This window comes from Hemitrygon akajei, chromosome 8, assembly GCF_048418815.1.
Source record: "Hemitrygon akajei chromosome 8, sHemAka1.3, whole genome shotgun sequence".
Classification (NCBI taxonomy): Eukaryota; Metazoa; Chordata; class Chondrichthyes; order Myliobatiformes; family Dasyatidae; genus Hemitrygon; species Hemitrygon akajei.
The window spans coordinates 21,221,412-21,239,302 of NC_133131.1; the positions used below are offsets into that span (position 1 = coordinate 21,221,412).

A 17,891-nucleotide genomic window follows, 5' to 3' on the forward strand; every position below is an offset into this window, starting at 1 on the left:
CTATTGAGTTTCATTGCATGTCTTGGGATCCTTGTTCTTTCTGCAGCACTGGTAAAATGAAAGATTTCAAGTGAGTTTTATTTATGAGTGTATTTATATTTTGCTTTCCAAGTCTCTCTGATGGAATCTGAATACAACAGGACTTAAAAGCACAAGAGAACATGTCCTATGGAGATAGGTTGAGTGAGCTAGGGCTTTTCTCTTTAGAGTGAAGGAGGATGAGAGGTGACTTGATAGACATGTACAAGATGATAAGAAGCATAGATTGAATGGACAACCAGAGACTATTTCCAAGGGTGGAAATAACCAATATCAGGGAGGCATAATTTTGAGATGATTGGAAAAGGGTATGGGGGATTGTCAGAGACTTTTATCCAGAGAGTGGTGAACGTGTAGAACGCCCTTTCAGGATTAGTGGTAGAGGCAGGTACATTAGAGATTCTTAGATAGTTCATATTTGATAGGACATTGACAATGTGAGAAGCCACAGGCCTGTTTCCCTTGTTTGGTAGCAAGACAGGTGATGAGGTAGCAGCGTGGCCTCAGTTGTAGCGAGGACAAGGCCTCAAGCAGGCTTGCCTGCTGCTGCAGTCCAGGTGAGATGACACTGGAGGCCGTGTAGCATGGAGTCTGTGCTCAGTTGGGAGCTGGCTTCTCCTGACAGTGCTGCCCTCCATCGTTCAAACAGTGGGTGTACAGGCTGGATTGATGGGAGTTCTACCGTCAATTTGGATGTCACTCAGGGACTTGGACTATACATGTGTTTCCTTGCGTAATGATGTGTGTGTTTTTTTCTCTCTTGATATTTTGAATGTATGTTATGCACCTAGGTGCCAGAGGAATGCTGCGTCATTCAACTATATCCATGTATGAATAATAACTAAACGTGATTTGACTTGATTTGAGATAGGCACGTGGATGATAGAGAAAAGGAGGGCTTTGGAGGAGGAAAGGGTTAGATTGATTTTTTTAGGGTGGGTTAAAAGGTCAGGACAACATCATGGGCAGAAGGGCCTGTACTGTGCTGTAGTTTCTTATGTTCTATGATCCAAAAATAAGGACACTGGAAAAACTCAATGAATCAAGCAGCATCTGTGGAAAGAGGAGTGAATCAATGTTTCTGGTCACAATCCTGCATCAGGACCCTACTTGACCTAAAATATTGACATACTTTTGCTCCATAGATGCTGCTTGATATTCTGAGTTCCAATAGCATTCTCTTTTCTGTTCCATATTCTAGATACTACAGTCTCTAGAAGGAGCTGACTAATTTAACAGCTTTCTGTAGTTTCTTTTGATCCTTCCTTAAATCCTCAGATATTGAGGTAGATGTTTCTTGAACATGCTGCTACTCACAATTATAGCCACAATCTCCCCAAGCCCATTTTTATCTGATTCTTTTGTGAATAAATTTAGTCCCTAACTTTAAGAACTTCTGTATGGTTTTGCAGAATCAATTTTCAGTCAGAAATAATAAACTCACTTTTCCTATTGAAATATTCCTTAAATCCTTTCAGTGCAACACTTTTAACTGGGCATATGTAAGAACCACAGCCTTTAATGTAACTTTTGAAAGATAATCAATTGAAAAAAAAAACAGCGACATGAATTATATCAGTTAATGACCTGCATATGTATCAAGTAATAAACAAAAAGATAAAACTTCAAAAATATTTTCAACTGCTCTGCAACTCCTAGTGTTATGAGCATTATACACTCTTGATAAACAGTCTGAAGTGTTAATTTATTTCAATAATTTCTCTTTTCATATCATAAGGAACCTTTTACTTCATGGCTGGAGAAAATGTTTTACATATACTTGAAAAGGGAAACCCATTCCTGCAGAAGTTTTGCAATTTTAAATAAAAACAAAATCCATTCTTCCTATTTTAGTGCCAATCCAGAAGTCATGTTATTGAAGAGAAGATCAACAATATTTGATAAATGCACATAAAAATGGCTACATTTTTCATCTGTAGGTTGGCTGGCAAATCAATCTTCCGCCTATTCAACTGAAATAAAGCCTCCAGCTCCAGGATAACTATACTCGCACCAAGTGCACCGAGCTGCAGCTCTTCAGAGAACGTGTTAAGCAATTGGAGCTACAGTTCAATGACCTACTGGTCATACGGGAGACTGAGGAAGTGATAGATAAGAAGTACAGGGAGTTAGTCATCCGTTGGTTGCAGGAGACAGGTAACCGTGTGACTGTCAGGAGAAGGAAGGGAAATGAGCAGCCAATACAGAGCACCTCTGTGGCCATTACCTTTCATAATAAGTATACCGTTTTAGATGCTGTTGAGGGGGATGACCTACCAGGTGTAGCCGCAGTGACTGGCACTCTGGCACCGAGTTCGGAACTGTGGCTCAGAAGAGAAGAGAGGTGAAGAGGACTGCTGTGGTGATAGGAGATTCCATAGTTATAGAGAGGAGATTTTGTGGACATGATATAGAGACCTTGATGGTATGTTGCCTCCCAGGTGTCAGGGTCAGGGATGACTCAAATCGGATCCATGTCATTCTCAAGGGGAAGAGTGAGCAACCAGAAGTCTTCCTACATATTGGCACCAAAAACATAGGTTAGAAAGGCGAGGAGGTCCTGAAGAGAGATTTTGGGGAGTTAGGTGGAATGCTGAAAGCAGAACCTCCAAGGTAATAATCTCTGGATTACTGCCTGTGCCACTCACAGTGAGGGTAAGAATCAGAGCTCTCGGCAGATAAATGTGGCTGAGGAACTGGTGCAGGAGGCGGGAGTTCAGATTTCTGGATCAATGGGATCTCTTCTGGGAAAGGTACGACTTGTACGAAAGGGATGGGTTACACCTGAACCTGAGGGGGAGGGGGAGCTGTTGGGGAGGGTTTAAACTCATCTGGCAGAGGGATGGGGGCCAGAGTGATAGGGCTGAGGATGGGGCAGTTGGTTTACAAACTGAGGCAGTGTGTAGTAAGACTGGTAGCAAGGACAGGCTGATGCTAGGGGGAAATTGCTATAAATGGGATGAGTTGCAATGTAAAAAGGGGACAAAATCAAAAAGGGTGATGAACACAGTACTGAAGGTGTATTATTTCAATGCATGCAGTATACAGAATAATATAAATGAACTTGTAGCATAGTTACGTATTGGCATGTATGACGTTGTGGGCATAATGAATTGTGGCTTTAAGATTATAACTTGGAGCTTAATATCCAAGGATACACTTTGTATTGAAAGGAGAGGCAGATAAGCGGGGGAGGTAGGTGATGCTCTGTTGGTAAAAAATGAAATCAAATCTTTAGAAAGAGGTGACATAGGATCAGAAGGTGGAGAATCATTGTGGATAGAGCTAAGGAAATGCAAGAGTAAAAAGATCCTGCTGGAGTTGTATACAAATCTCTGAATGGTACCAAAGTTATGGGCTACAAATTACAAAAGGAGACAGAAAATGCATGTCTAAAGGACAATGTTAACAATAGTCATGTGGGATTTCAATATGCTGGTTGATTGGTAAAATCAGATAGGTGCTGAATCCCAAGAGGGGGAATTTGTAGAAGCTTACCAGGTGACTTTTTAGAGCAGCTCATGACTGAGCCCACTAGGGGATCAGCTATTTTGATTTGGATGTTCTGCAATGAACAGGAATTGATTATAGATCTTAAGATAAAGGAACCCTAAGGTAACAGTGATCATAATATGATAGAATGCACCCTGCAGTTTGAGAAGGAGAAGCTAAAGTCAGATGTACCAGTATTACAGAGGAGTAAAGGGAATTAATGAGGCATGGGAGAGGAGCTGGCCAACATTGATTGGAAGGGGACACTTGCAGGGATGATGGTTGTAGATTCTGGGAGCAGTTCGGAAGGCACAGGATAGATACATCCCAAAGCAGGACAGCACAACCATGGCTGACAAGGAAAGTCAAAGCCAACATAAAAGCCAAGAACTGGGCATCTAATAGAACAAAAATTAGTGGGAAGTTAGAGGATTGGGAAGCTTTTAAAAACTAACAGAAGACAACTAAAAAAGTCATAATAAAGGAAAAGATGGAATACAAAGGTAAGCTAGCCAATAGTATTAAAGATAACAAACATTTCTTCAGATGTATAAAGAGTAAAAGTGAGGTGAGGGTAGATATCAGACCGTTGGAAAAAGATGCTGGAGAAGCAGTGATGGGGGACAAGGAAATGGCAGATGAACTGAATAAGTATTTTGCATCAGTCTTCACTGTGGAAGACACTAGCAGTATGCAGGAAGTTCAAAAGTGTCAGGGGGCAGAAGTGAGTATAATTACCATTACTAGTGAGAAGGTGCTTAGGGAACTGAAAGGTCTGAAGGCAGATAAGTAATCCTGGACAAGATGGTCTACACCACAGGGTTCTGAAAGAGGTAGCTGGAGAGATTAGTAATGAATTTACAAGAATTGATAGATTCTGGCATGGTTCCAGAGGAATGGAAATTTGCAAATGTTACTCCACTCATCAAGAAGAAAGAGTAGCAGAAGAAAGGAAAATATAGGCCAGTTAGTTTGACTCAGTGGTTGGGAAGATGTTGGAGTCAATTGTTAAGTTTGTGGTTTGGGGGTACTTGGAGGCACATGATAAAATAGATCAAAGTCAGCATCGTTTCCTTAAGGGAAAATCTTGTCTGACAAATCTATTGGTGTTTTTGAAGAAATAACAACCAGGATAGACAAAGGAGAATTAATGGATGTTGTATACTTGGATTTTTGGAAGGCCTTTGATAAGGTGCCACACGTGAGGCTGCTTAACAAGTTAAGGGCCCACCGTATTACAGGAAGGGTACTAGCATTCACTGATTGGCAGGAGGCAAGGAGAGGGAATAAAGGGAGCCTTTTTTGGTAGGCTGCCAGTGACTAGAGGTGTTCCACAAGTGTTGGTACCACTTCTCTTTATGTTATATATCAATGATTTGGATGATGGAATTGATAGCTTTGTGGCCAAGTTTGCAGATGATATGAAGATAGGTGGAGGCCAGGTAGCATTTGAGGAAGCAGATAGGTTGTAGAAGGACTTAGACAGATTAGGAGACTGGGCAAAGCAGCTGCAGATGGAATACAGTGTTGGGAAGTGTATGGTTATTCACTTTGGTAGAAGAAATAAAAGCATAGGCTATTTTCTAAATAGAGAGAAAATTCAGAAATCTGAGGTGCAAAGGGACTTGGGAGTCCTTGTGTAGGATTACCTAAAGATGAACTTGCATGTTGAATCAGTGGTGAGGGAAGCAAATGCACTGTTAGCATTCATCTTGAGAGGACTAGAATATAAAAGCAAGGATGTAATGTTGAGAATTTATAAGGCATTTGTAAGGGCTCACATGGAGTATTATGAACAATATTGGGCTCCTTATCTAAGAAAGGATATGCTGACATTGAAGAGGATTCAGCAGAGGTTCACGAGAATGATTCTGTGAATGAAATGGTTACCATAGGAACACTGATTGGTGGCTCTGTGCCTACATTCTCTAGAATTCAGAAGAATCAGGGGTGACTTCATTGAAACCTATTGAATGTTGAAAGGCCTCAACAGAGTGGATGTGGAGAAGATGTTTCCTATGGTGGGGGAATCCAGGACCAGAGGACACACCCTTTGGAATAGAGGGACGTCCATTTAGAACGGAGATGAGGAGGAATTTCTTTAACCAAAGAGTGATGAATCTCTGGAATTCTTTGCACAGGTGGCTGTGGAGGCCGAGTCATTGGAAATATTTACGGCAGACGAAAATAGTTTCTTGATTAGTTAGGGCATGAAGGGATATGGAGAGAAGACAGGAGACTGGAGCTGAGAGGGAAATGGATCAGCCATAATGAAATGGTAGAGCATACTCAACAAGTTAAATGGCCTAATTCTGCTCCCATATCTTATGGTCTTACATTGGTTAAGAGCTATTTTCCTAGAAACTGGTTGGTGATTCTAAAGATGGATTAGTAAGAAGGTTTGCAATAGGTCCAAAGTTCAAAGTAAATTTATTACTGAAGTACAAATATGAGATTAATTTTCTTGTGAGCATACTCAGTGAAGCCAAAATAGAATAATAACTATAATAGAATTAATGAAACACCTCACCAACTTAACCATTCAACCAGTGTGCAAAAGACAATGAACTGTGCAATAATAAAAAAGAAAAATACATAAATAAATAAACAAGTAAACAAACAAGCAAGAAATATCGAGAACATGAGCTGATGCTGGTGGTGCTCCAGTGTGGCTATTTTGTCGAACTTGTGTTCCTCCAATCTTGAACACCTAAAAGTCAAATGTCGTCCGTTCTTCTTACCAAGTGAGTTCTCCTCCATAATCCTAACTGTAGCTACATACCACCAGCACTCAAATATAATAAAGCGCTTGAGATACTGCATGATGCTGTCTCCAAACAAGAAACAGCCCATCCTAACGCATTTCAAATCATGGATAGGACTTCAACCAGACTTGTTTGAAGAAAACCCTCTCCAGTTACTATCAGCATATAACTTGTAGCACCAGAGGTCCCAACACTCTAGACTACTGTTATACTAAGATAAGGAATGCCTACTGTTCCATGCCCAGACTGCATTTCAGTAAATCACTTGGCTGTCCTTTTCCTACCTGCATATAGGCAGAAGCTAAGGAGCAAAGCTCCAGAGATTAGGTCAACAAAGAGGTGGCCACGAAAGGCAGAGAAGCAGCTATGGTACTGCTACGAGTCAGTGGACTGGGCTGTGTTCAAAGACTCATTTGTGGATCTGAATGCATACACCATGGACTTTATGAAAACAGTTGTAGATGAGTGAATCTCCACAAAATCATTCAGAGTCTTCTCCAATCAGAAGCCCTGGATGTACCATGGAATCTGCAATCTGCTGAAGGCCAGATTAGAGGCAGTCAAGTCTGGTGACCAAGAAATTTCCAAGAGATCCAGGTATGATCTCCAGAAAGCCATCTCTTGGGCAAAGTGGCAAATCTGGACAAGACTTGAATCAACAAAGGATGCTTGACAGTTGTGGCAGGGCTTGAATACTATCATTTCTTGTAAAATCACATCAAGTAACATAGATGACAACAGGACTTTGCTTCCAAAATGAGAATCAGAATCAGAGTCAGATTTAATATCACCAGCATATACCGTGAAAATGTGTTAACTTTGCGGCAGCAGCACAGCGTAATGCATGATAAATATAGAAAAAAACCTGAATTATAGTAAGTATACATATATATGTATTTTAAATAACTAAATTAAAATAAGTAGTGCAAAAACAGAAATTTAAAAAAAATAAGTGACTTGGCGTTCATGGGTTCAATGTCCATTTAGAAATTGGATGGTAGAGGGGAAGAAGCTATTCCTGAATCGCTGAGTATGTGCCTTGAGGCTTCTGTACCTCCTTCTTGAAGGTAGCAGTGAGAAGAGGGTATGTCCTGCGTGGTGGGGGTCCCTAATGATGAGAGTGGCCTTTCTGAGGCACCACTCCTTGAAAATGTCTTGGATACTACGGAGGCTAGAACCCATGATGGAGCTAACTAATTTTAGCACTCTGCAGTTTTCTTTGATCCAGTGCAGTAGCTAACCACCCCCCACCCCCTGCCATACTAGACGGTGATGCAGCCAGTTAGAGTGTTCTCCACGGATCCATGTGGAAGATTTTGAGTGTTTTAGATGATAAACCAAATCTCTTCAAACTCCAAATGAAATATAGCCACTATCTTGCCTTCTTTACAGCTGCATCGATATGTTGGGAGCAGGTTAGGTCCTCAGAGGTATTGACACCCAGGAACTTGAAATTGCTCACTCTCTCCACTTCTGATCCCTCTGTGAGGAAAGTCCAAAATCAGCCCTTTGGTCTTACTGATGTTGAGTGCAAGGTTGTTGCTGTGCCACCATTCAGCTAGCTGGTATATTTCACTTCTGTAAGCACACATCCTTGAGGTATGCAGTGTTGATCATCAGTGAGGTGGAGATGTTATTACCAATCTGAACAGATTGTGGTCCTCCGGTTAGGAAGTCAAGGATCCAGTTGCATAGGGTGATACAGAAGCCCAGGTTTTGTAGCTTTTCGATCAGGTGTATAGAAATGATGGTGTTAAATGCTGAGCTATTATCAATGAACAGCATCCTGACATAGGGTATTTATATCATCCAGGTGATCCAAAGCTGCATGGAGAGTCATTGAGATTGCATCTCCTGTAGACCTATTGTGGTTATAGACAAATTGCAGTGGATCCAGGTCCTTGCTGAAGCAGGAGTTGACTCTCACCTTGATCAACCTTTGAAAGCATTTCATTGCCATAGAAGTGAGTGCTACTGTATGACAATCGTTAAGTCAACTCACACTGCTCTTCTTGGGCACTGGTATAACTGTTGTCCTTTTGAAGTACATGGGAACTTCTGACCGTAGCAGTAAGAGATTGAAAATGTCTTTAAATGCCCCTGCCAGTTGGTTGGTACAAGTTTTCAGAACCTTACCATATACTCCATCAGGGCCTGTCGCCTTCCAAGGTTTCATCCTCATGAAAGACAGGAAGATCTCAGCCTCCAAGACAGAGATCACAGGGTCTCTAGGTGCAGCAGGGATCCTCATAGCTGTAGTTTTATTCTCCCTTTCAAATTGTGCATATAATGTATTGAGCTCATCTGGTAGTGAATTATCACTGCCATTCATGGTGTTGGGTTTCACTTTGCTGGAAGTAATGGCCTGCAAACCCTGCCAGAGTTGATGTGCATCCAATGTCACCTCCATCCTTACTTGGAATTGTTTCTTACCTCTTGAAATCACCCTGCGCAAGTCATATCTGGTTTTCTCGTACAGACCTGGGTTGCCAGAACTTAAATGCAACAGATCTAGCTCTCAACAGACTACAAAGCTATGGTTGATCCATGGCTTTTGATCTTGGTATGTACAGTCAGTTTTCACTGGCACACACTCATCCACACAGGTTCTATTCAAGTCCATGACAACTACTGTGTGCTCATCCAGACTCGATGATGAGCTCCTGAGTATAGTCCAGTCCACCGATTCAAAGCAGACCTGCAGGTGCTCCTGCACATCCCTTGTCCATACCTTCTCGGTCCTCACTACTGGTGCTGCAGTCTTCAGTCTCTGCCTGTATTTAGGGAGTAGAAGTACAGCCAGGCGATCAGACTTTGCAAAATGTGGGCATGGAATAGCACAGTAAGCACTGTTGAAGGTGGTGTAACATTGGTCCAGTGAGTTGTTTCCTCTGGTACTACAAACGATTTGTTGATAATCAACATTTAGTGACTTTTCCAAGCTGGCCTGGTTAAAATCTCTCAAAATGATGGGAAGGCATCTGGATGAGCTGTTTCATGCCCGTTGATCACATACCTCAGATCATCTCGAGCTTTTCTGACATTGGCCTGTGGTGAAATATACATCGCTACCAAAATGATTGCTGAAATCTTCCATGACAGGTATAATGGCTGGCACTTGATCACAAGGTGTTCCAGATCTGGTGAGCAGGATTGGGACAGCACCGCCACGTTTTACACCACGAGGAACTGATCATGAAGCAAATCCCACTGCCTTTGGCTTTAAAAGACTCAGCTGTCCTATTTTGATGGTGTGTTGTGAACCTGTCAATCTGAATCGCTGCATCTAAAATGGAAAGGGTTAACCAAGATTCCGTGAAACAAAAACGCAACAGCTTTAATGTCCATCTGGTACAGCACCCTTGGTGTGAGATCTTCAGTTTCATTTACCAGAGACTATACTTTTGCCAGCAAGATAGTTGGTTGGGAGTCGAAAGCCTCATTTTTTTTTTAAAAGCACCATTAGCCCAGTGTGACAACATCATTTCCACTGCTGTCTTAAAGGGACAGTCCGCCAGCCAGAGTCCAATCTGTTTTCGTCAGTCTTGAATAACGACAGATTGTTTAATCACATTGAAACATTGCTACTAACTATACAGACCTTAGATGCAGTTGTGGTTCTCAGTTGCAGCACGCTGAAATGGGAATATTTGATGATTTCCATTGGAGCTGCTGCTTCAAGTCACTTTTAATTTGGAGCTCTGGAACCCGCTTCAATGGGTATCATCCAGTTGAACTCAATGCCTTCCATGCTTGCTTTGACCATCAAAACATGGAGGAACCATTACAAATTCCCACAATCCCTGATGTTCCTGTGATTTCAGTTCGCCAATGTGTGAGCAGCATTCAGAGAGGTGAACTCACAAAAAGCATTAGTGAGTGCATTTCAAGTATAAAAGACCTGTGCTGATCAACTGGTTGGGGTGTTCACTGAGATCTTTAACCAGTCCCTTGGCAGTCTGAGGTACCCATCTACTTCAAGCAGGCTTCAATTATACCGATGTCTAAGAAGAAAGTGGTAACCAGCCTCAATACGTATCATCCAGTAGCACTTACATCCTCAGTCATGCAGTGTTTAGAGAGGATGGTGATGAAACATATCAACTCCTACTTGAGAAGCAACTTGGATCCACTCCAACTTCCCAAATGGAGCAACAGATCCACAGCAGCTTTGGCTCTTCACTCAACCCTGGAATATCTGGATAGCAAAGATGCATACTTCAGGATGCTCTTTATTGATTACAGCTCAGCATTCAATACCACCGTTTCCTCAAAACTAATCAATAAGCTTCAAGGCGTTGACCTCAATACCTCTATGTGTAATTGGATGCTTGATTTCCTTACTCGCAGATAATTTGGGAATTCCTTGTGGAAGTGTTGAATCAAAAGGAGTGGGGATTGGCCCTGCAGTTTTCTGTGGTCTAGGAATGATGACCGCACAGCCAACCTCACAAGATCAGAGTTCAGTGAATGGAAATGTGGAATGTCTCTCTGAGTGAACACTATGGAAAAGAGTGTTAAAATGGACTTCCCAGCCACATTGTTTGATAGTATGAATATTAAATAAAACACATAGTGAATCAGAATTACTCAGCTCAAAACAGTAACTTTCCATAGATGTTGTCTAACCTGCTGACCTATTGTGAATCAAATGCTTGTGGCTTGAATGATAGTCTTGTTTCATAGTTATGGACCTTTTCCTCACTTGTCACATTCTCCCATGGTTTGAATGTGTGACAAATAATTTTCACCCTATTGAACAAGGCAGAGACATGGACAAGACTCACTTTTCTACAAAGTCCTGATTTGAACTGGTCACTGGAAGCAGTGAGGTTGGTTTTAATCTTTCCTTCCTATTGTGATGGCCACCAATGAGATTTTTACATATTTTTTACCTTGATGCCATCATCAACATTTGGAACTCTCTGCAGTGATTCTTCACAATGTATTCTGTCACAGGACCATATCTTATGCACGCCAGTGTGTATTTTTAAATTCCATAGTTCTGATGAATGATCATCAGCATGAAATGTCACCTGTTTCCCTCTCCATAGAATTTATCTTTTATTTAGATGTTGCCCGAATGCTGTATATGCTAAGTATGATATTTTTACCCTCCAGTCTCTGCTTTTCATCTTATTCTAAATATTTCTATTTTCCAACACTTACCTCAATAATTTTATGTCGCCGTGAAAGTATTCCAAAAAGACTGGTCAACAGAATCACCACTATCCCGGCGATGATTGGTTCATATGGCACTTGATATGGTTTATCTGCAAATCAATACTATGAATGTTAGTCTAACAATTAAAAGTACTTAAACATAGATTTCTAAATAATTTACTCAGTTTGTGACCAAAGTAGGTTGTTGTATTGGTTATGAAACAACAGCATTCATTCAAAACTTTTACATTGTAAATACATGCCGATATTTATCTGTTGGTGCAGTTTTTATTCTTTGTGTTCTTTAGCCTTGATTAATTTTTCTTAATGTATATATAATACTCAATTATTTCCATTTTTTAAATTCTTTATTATTGTTGAATGTTGTTTTTTTGTTGCATATTGCACCCTACCCAACACATCACACCAAATTCCTAGTACACATACAGCAAATGAATATGGTGAATAAAATTGAAGATTTTATTTTGAAATTGAAGATCAAAGGAAAGAGAGTAACACTGACAACTGTTCAACTGTTGCTTTCTCAGAAATTCATTTTGTTTATGATAGACCACTTGAAGCTGAGCACAAATATAATTTCAGACTACTTGTATCACATAGGAATTTGGAGAAACAAGAAATTAACTTTTATTGACTGTAATGCATTTCATTGCATTAACAGTGCTGACACTTTGCAATAATTTGACTAAGCTAGAAATATTTTGTTGATGATTTTTGTTTGTACTTAACGTCTGAGGCTTCTCACTTAATTGTGCAACAATAATCTGCCAGTATTGATGGATTCCAGTTACCCTGATACTGTTTATCCATTACTGCAATGTCCTGGTGAAACCTTTCAGAATGCTCATCACTGACATAAGATCATGAAACCATAACATATAGGACAGAATTAGGCCATTTGGCCCATTGAGCCTGCTCTGTTATCTCATCATAGCCGATCCATTTTCCCTCAGACCCAATCTCTAGCCTTCTCCCTATATCCCTTCATATTAGATTAGATTATGAGGACACTCAGTCCTCGTTTATTGTCATTTAGTAATGCATGCATTACGAAAAGATACAATGTTCCTCCAGTATGATATCACATAAACACAAGACAGACCAAGACTAACTGACAAAAACCACATAATTATAACATACGGTTACAACAGTGCAAAGCAATACCGTAATTTGATAAGAGCATATCCTGACCAATCAAGAATCTATCAACCTCTGCCTTAAGTATATGTAAAGACTTGGCTTTTATAGATGCCTGTGGCAATGAATTCCACAGATTCAGCACTTTCTCCTCACCTCTATTTTAAAAAGATGCCCCTCTATTCTGAGACTGTGCCTTCCAGTCCTAGACCCTCCCACCATAGGAAACATCGTCTCCACGTCCACTCTGTCAAGGCCTTTCAACATTTGATAGGTTTCAATTAGGTCCCCCTTCATTCTTCTGAATTCCAGTGAATACAGTGAAAACAGTGCCAAGATTTGTAGGGAAGAAGTCTAAATGGGAATGCAGAAAATGAATCTTTAGTGACATGTTGCACTTCATGGCTTTGTATGCTTGCAGAATGTTGTCAACCAGCTGCACTTAGTTTGGTGCTCTGTAGTTGACAAGAAAATTTTCAAAAACATCCTTGAATGGGTTCCATGAGATTTTTCCTGGTCCTACTAGAAGTTCTTTGAATTACCTGTCATTGATGACCTGTTTAATTTGTGGACCAACAAAAGTACCTTTCTTAATCTCGGCATCAGTTATTCTGACTTGAATTATGAATTGAAATAACAAGTATAGGTGATTTTAAAAAAGTTGCGTGATAGATTAATTTCATGGTGATACTCATGATCAGCACGCCAAAATCTATAAGATACACCCAAAAGTATTTAACAAAATCTTTGTTGTCCAGTGTATTTTTTTGTTCTCATTTTCACTTTGCTATTCTTCTGGTTCACAAAGGACAGGCGCTCTTACCTTTCACTTTCAGATTGAAGTACAAACTTCTGCTTCCAAGTGTGGAATTTGCCATGCAGACATATGTCCCATTTTGCTCTTTTTGTACCTTCTTAATAAGCAGTGTAAAGGCACTACTGTCCCAGTTCACATGGTGTTTGCCTGCCTCCATCTTGAGGGTATTGTTATCTTTATACCAGGACATCAAAGCTGGTGGATTAGACTTCACATTACAAGTCAGCGTTACAACGTCACCAGTATATGCTTCCACATCCACCTCTCCATCCTGACTCAAAATAGGGACAACTGTAACAATTGAAACACAAAAACAAACTCAGCAAAACTACAAAAGTTATTTTTCTATACGGTATTAATGCTTAAATCCAGAGATTTAAAATGTTGACCCGGTGGTTCTATCACTGCATACTTTTTACAGAACTAAATGTCAGTAATGCTTCAAAGAGGCCAATTGGACATCCCAGCAATAAAATTAGTGGATATTTGGAGACCACTTTGGGAAAACAAGTCAATATGAACAGGAAACACATGGTCCAAAACAAGGTAAGCAGCAAAACAACAGTGACTTTTGAAAGGGGGAGTAAATTATTTTTTAAAAATGCAGATACCAGTATTTTTGATAATTGTGAATATCTAGTTAGTCATCTGGAATGGAAAAACCTGCCTTTGTGCTTTAGTTCTGAAGGAAGATCTTGAAATGTTTGTCCTCCCCACAGAAGCTGAATGATTTGTTATTTTATACTTGCTCATTTCATTTGCTTCTCTCTCCTGTCAGTGACAACAGTACTACATATTTCTATTGCCAACTGAATGACATTATTGAGTGATGTCTTCAGTGAAAGTTTGAACACAGAGTTGCCTAGAGTGAGGTGAGAAATATTTCAGAAAATGCTTTATCAGCTTTTTGAGGTGCTAAATTTCCATGGTGTTGGGGAAGTATTTCAAGTCCAGTTGTCATTCAACTGTACACATGAATACAACCAAATCAAACAGCATTCCTCCAGGGCCAAGGTGCAAAGCACAGTACCAACAGTCACAAGTCAACATATAATTACCAGCAGAAAAACATACACTCACAAAAAAAATATAGCTCAAGTCCTTGAGTGTCATAGCCTGTAGATTGATGGTGCATGAGATATCCTGGAGCCACATTAATGCAAGGACAAGCATGCAGTCCTCCTCATGCACTAGTGCAGCCCCAGGCAAATGCAATCCAATGTGTCTTCCACTGAATGAACACTGGAAGGCAGCACTGATGGGAGGGGCCAGCCCTCAACCCAGTACAGAGTCCAGCATGCACACGGTGCCTCTGCTCTCTCCCACACTGCCTCAGGCGCCTCCTCCCCCGGATGGCTGCCACAGATGATCCCACGGCATGAGGGCCTGGTCCGTGGAACAGCCGAGGCAATGCAGGCTACTGTCGGTTTCATCAATGAACCAGTAAACTGGACTTGCAATATTCTACATTACCAATGTCCAGCAGGGTCTTACTGTGGCAAAAAAAATGTCGAGCTCTGCTAGGTGGACTTCTATGGTACTTCAGCACCGTAGAAGTGCCATCATGTGTGCCAGCATCTATTTTCACACTTCTAACACTGGACCTAGAATGCCCACAACTGTCCTGGCATCTGTATCAGCGTCAGGGGAGCAAATAGCCAATTGCCTCCCCTCTCGCTCCAATGCCACATCAGTGCTAGTCATTGAGTCATACAGCAAGGCAAGACTTCCTTTGGCCCACTGACTCTGCACTGACCATCAAGCAGTGGCTTACCCTAATCCTATTTAATCTTCTTCACCTTCCCACCAACTTTTCCCAAATTCTGCTACTTACTGACGCACTGGGACGAATCACAGTGGACAATTATCTTGCCAACCACACTTCTTTGGGATGTGGGAGCGAACTGGTACATCTGGAAGAAACCCACTCGGTGGCAGGGAGAACGTGCAAACTCCACACAGACAGCACAGATGATCAAGATGGAATCTGGGCCACTGGGAGCTGTGAGGTAGCAACTCTACGAGCTGCTAGTTTCTGGGTGACAACATCTCAGAGGATTGATCCGGAACCCAACATGGTAAAGCAATCATGAAGAAGGCAGCTCAGCGACTATACTTCATGAGGAGTTTGAGGAGATTTGGTATGTTACCAAAGACTCTAGAAAATTTCTACAGATGTACAGTGGAGTGCATTCTTACTACTTGTATCACCATCTGTTATACACTCGTCATCTGGGACATGCTTCTTCATCAGAGAGGAGGTACAGGAGTCTGGAGATGCACACTCAATGCTTTAGGAAACTCCTCTTCCCCTCTGTTATCAGATTTCTGAATAGTGCATGAACCCATGAACACTACCTCACAATTCCTCTTTGGCACTATTTATTTATTCATTTTATTTCTTATCTTAATTCAGTGAAATCTTTTTTGTGTTGCACCGTACTGCTGCCACAAAACCACAAATTCCATGAAATTTATCAGTGATAATGAACCTGATTCTGCCTCTATTCTCTCCTTTGCATCGAGATAAGACAATTAAGAAAGTAGTACTTTAGCCTGAATGTTAACCAGCTGCAGAACCAGATGGATAAATTGAAAATAAAATCTGTCTTCAAATAAAAACTTTTTTGCCAATTATCATGGAAGGCTAAAGGCTAACCCAGTAGCTGACTTTGGTGGCATGTCCATTATTGGGGAACTGGCTATTCATCCTATTCAATGCCTCTACACAGACCATGGAAAATAGTCCAAATGTTGGGCCATGTTTTTGGAGGAAGCCCTCCTACTGAGCCCAAGATTATCCAAGTTTCCCCAAAGTAAAAACTCTGATCCAAAATCTATTTGATGGTTGAAGCAAATTCCAGCCAGGGAGTGGTGATTCCGTCAACTCAATGTTTCCCTAAGGTTAATGGTTGGTTTCCATTAGGTTCACTATTAGTTTCAAGTATTCTTTTTGCATGGTTTAGCACAAATAACATCCATGTAACCAGCAAAACAACTTTGTTCAGAGACCTGACAACACTGAATTATAGTTTATCCCTTTTCTCTCCCACTATGTTCAACAGTAAGAGATTTTTTTCCTCCCCTGCCAGCTAAACTACTTACTGTACGACTGGTCTTATTCTTGTAGCCTGTTATCAATACTGTTTCTTATGGCCTTAATTATAGACAGGAAGTCTCATTATCCAATGGCCTTTATATGGTATCTGGATTGTGCCACTGAATTTTAACTGATCATTATGACATTAATGATTCATTAATGGTTCATTCTAGTTCATTGTGACATTATATTTGTATTGGTAACTGCTTTTAAATAGCTTCTCACTATCAATTTGTGATCATTGCTTTTTTGTGCTTGAATTTTTAATCAAATCTTTATTGTGTTATAAAACTTATTTAATTTGGTGACTGTATACAAATTGGAATCAAACTTATTTACCATATGTCTCCCCACCAAATCTCTTGAAATTCAGGCTTCTGAAGATTGGTAGGTATACTCACATCTGACATCAAGGAGCACGCTTCTTTTGACTGTAGAATTTCTGCTTAAGTGGCAGCTAAATGTAACGTCATTGTCATCGGCTGTGACTGAATCGATGCACACAGTGCTGACATTGATCCGATTCAGAGGCTTCAACTTAATCACTCTGTCTCCCCGAAGCCAGACTAACTCTTCATCTTGGCTGTTGTTAACCACTGTGCATGTCAGAGAAACAGCATCTGAGATATTCTTGATGAGCCTGTTGTTTGTTGTGCAATCATTAATGCAGACGTCTGTACCTGGTTAAGGAATAATAGCTCTCGTTTATAAATATATAATAGGAAGAGAGTTTAATAAGGAAGTAAACAGTACAACAAGTTACATTATAAAAGGACTCTTTGACTATTTCCAAAGGTTAATTGAATTATTCTGAAGTTTCTACTTTCGGGAAATGTCATAAAAATCTGTGATTCTGTAACTACAACATTATTATTTTGGCAATTCAGTTAATCAATCCGATGGGCTAGCCTGATGTGAAGAGGAAAAGAAGCTTTAAATGACTGCACTGGGGCAATTTCATCATAATCTGTGGATTTCAGGAGAAGAAATTCCATTATTCTCTCAAACAAATTGCACTTTATCATACACTTACATTGTTTATGATGTAATCTATCAATCATTTTTCTATATACTGGATATTGTAACAGCAATTTTCTGATTCTACTAAACAAAATTCAGCATTTCATACACCTGGTAGTATAAAGGCATCATCTGAAATATTGTTGGCTTCTGAAATTAAAAGAAAGTTTCTGAATTGTTTCTCTACTATTCCATTTAACAAAGATAGAAAAGTATAACAATTATTCTGAAAAGCATAAAAGGAAGGTAATCACCTTTAAATTTACCCAATGATTCACCTTCTGTCATAACGAATTTCACAGATTTACTGCCCAGTGGCTGAAGAAATTCCTCTTCA

General features: G+C 40.3%; 1 protein-coding gene across 1 annotated transcript in view; it reads right to left on the minus strand.

Moving 5' to 3' along the window:
• Positions 1 to 17,891, minus strand: part of LOC140731517 (transmembrane and immunoglobulin domain-containing protein 1-like) — a 37,430-nt gene continuing 19,539 nt past the window's right edge. The window contains exons 3-6 of the mRNA XM_073052988.1: positions 16,936 to 17,214; positions 13,441 to 13,725; positions 11,466 to 11,569; positions 1 to 48 (exon numbers count right to left, since the gene is read on the minus strand). Of these exons, the coding sequence (XP_072909089.1) occupies positions 1 to 48; positions 11,466 to 11,569; positions 13,441 to 13,725; positions 16,936 to 17,214 (716 nt within the window). The remainder of the gene's footprint in view (positions 49 to 11,465; positions 11,570 to 13,440; positions 13,726 to 16,935; positions 17,215 to 17,891) is intronic.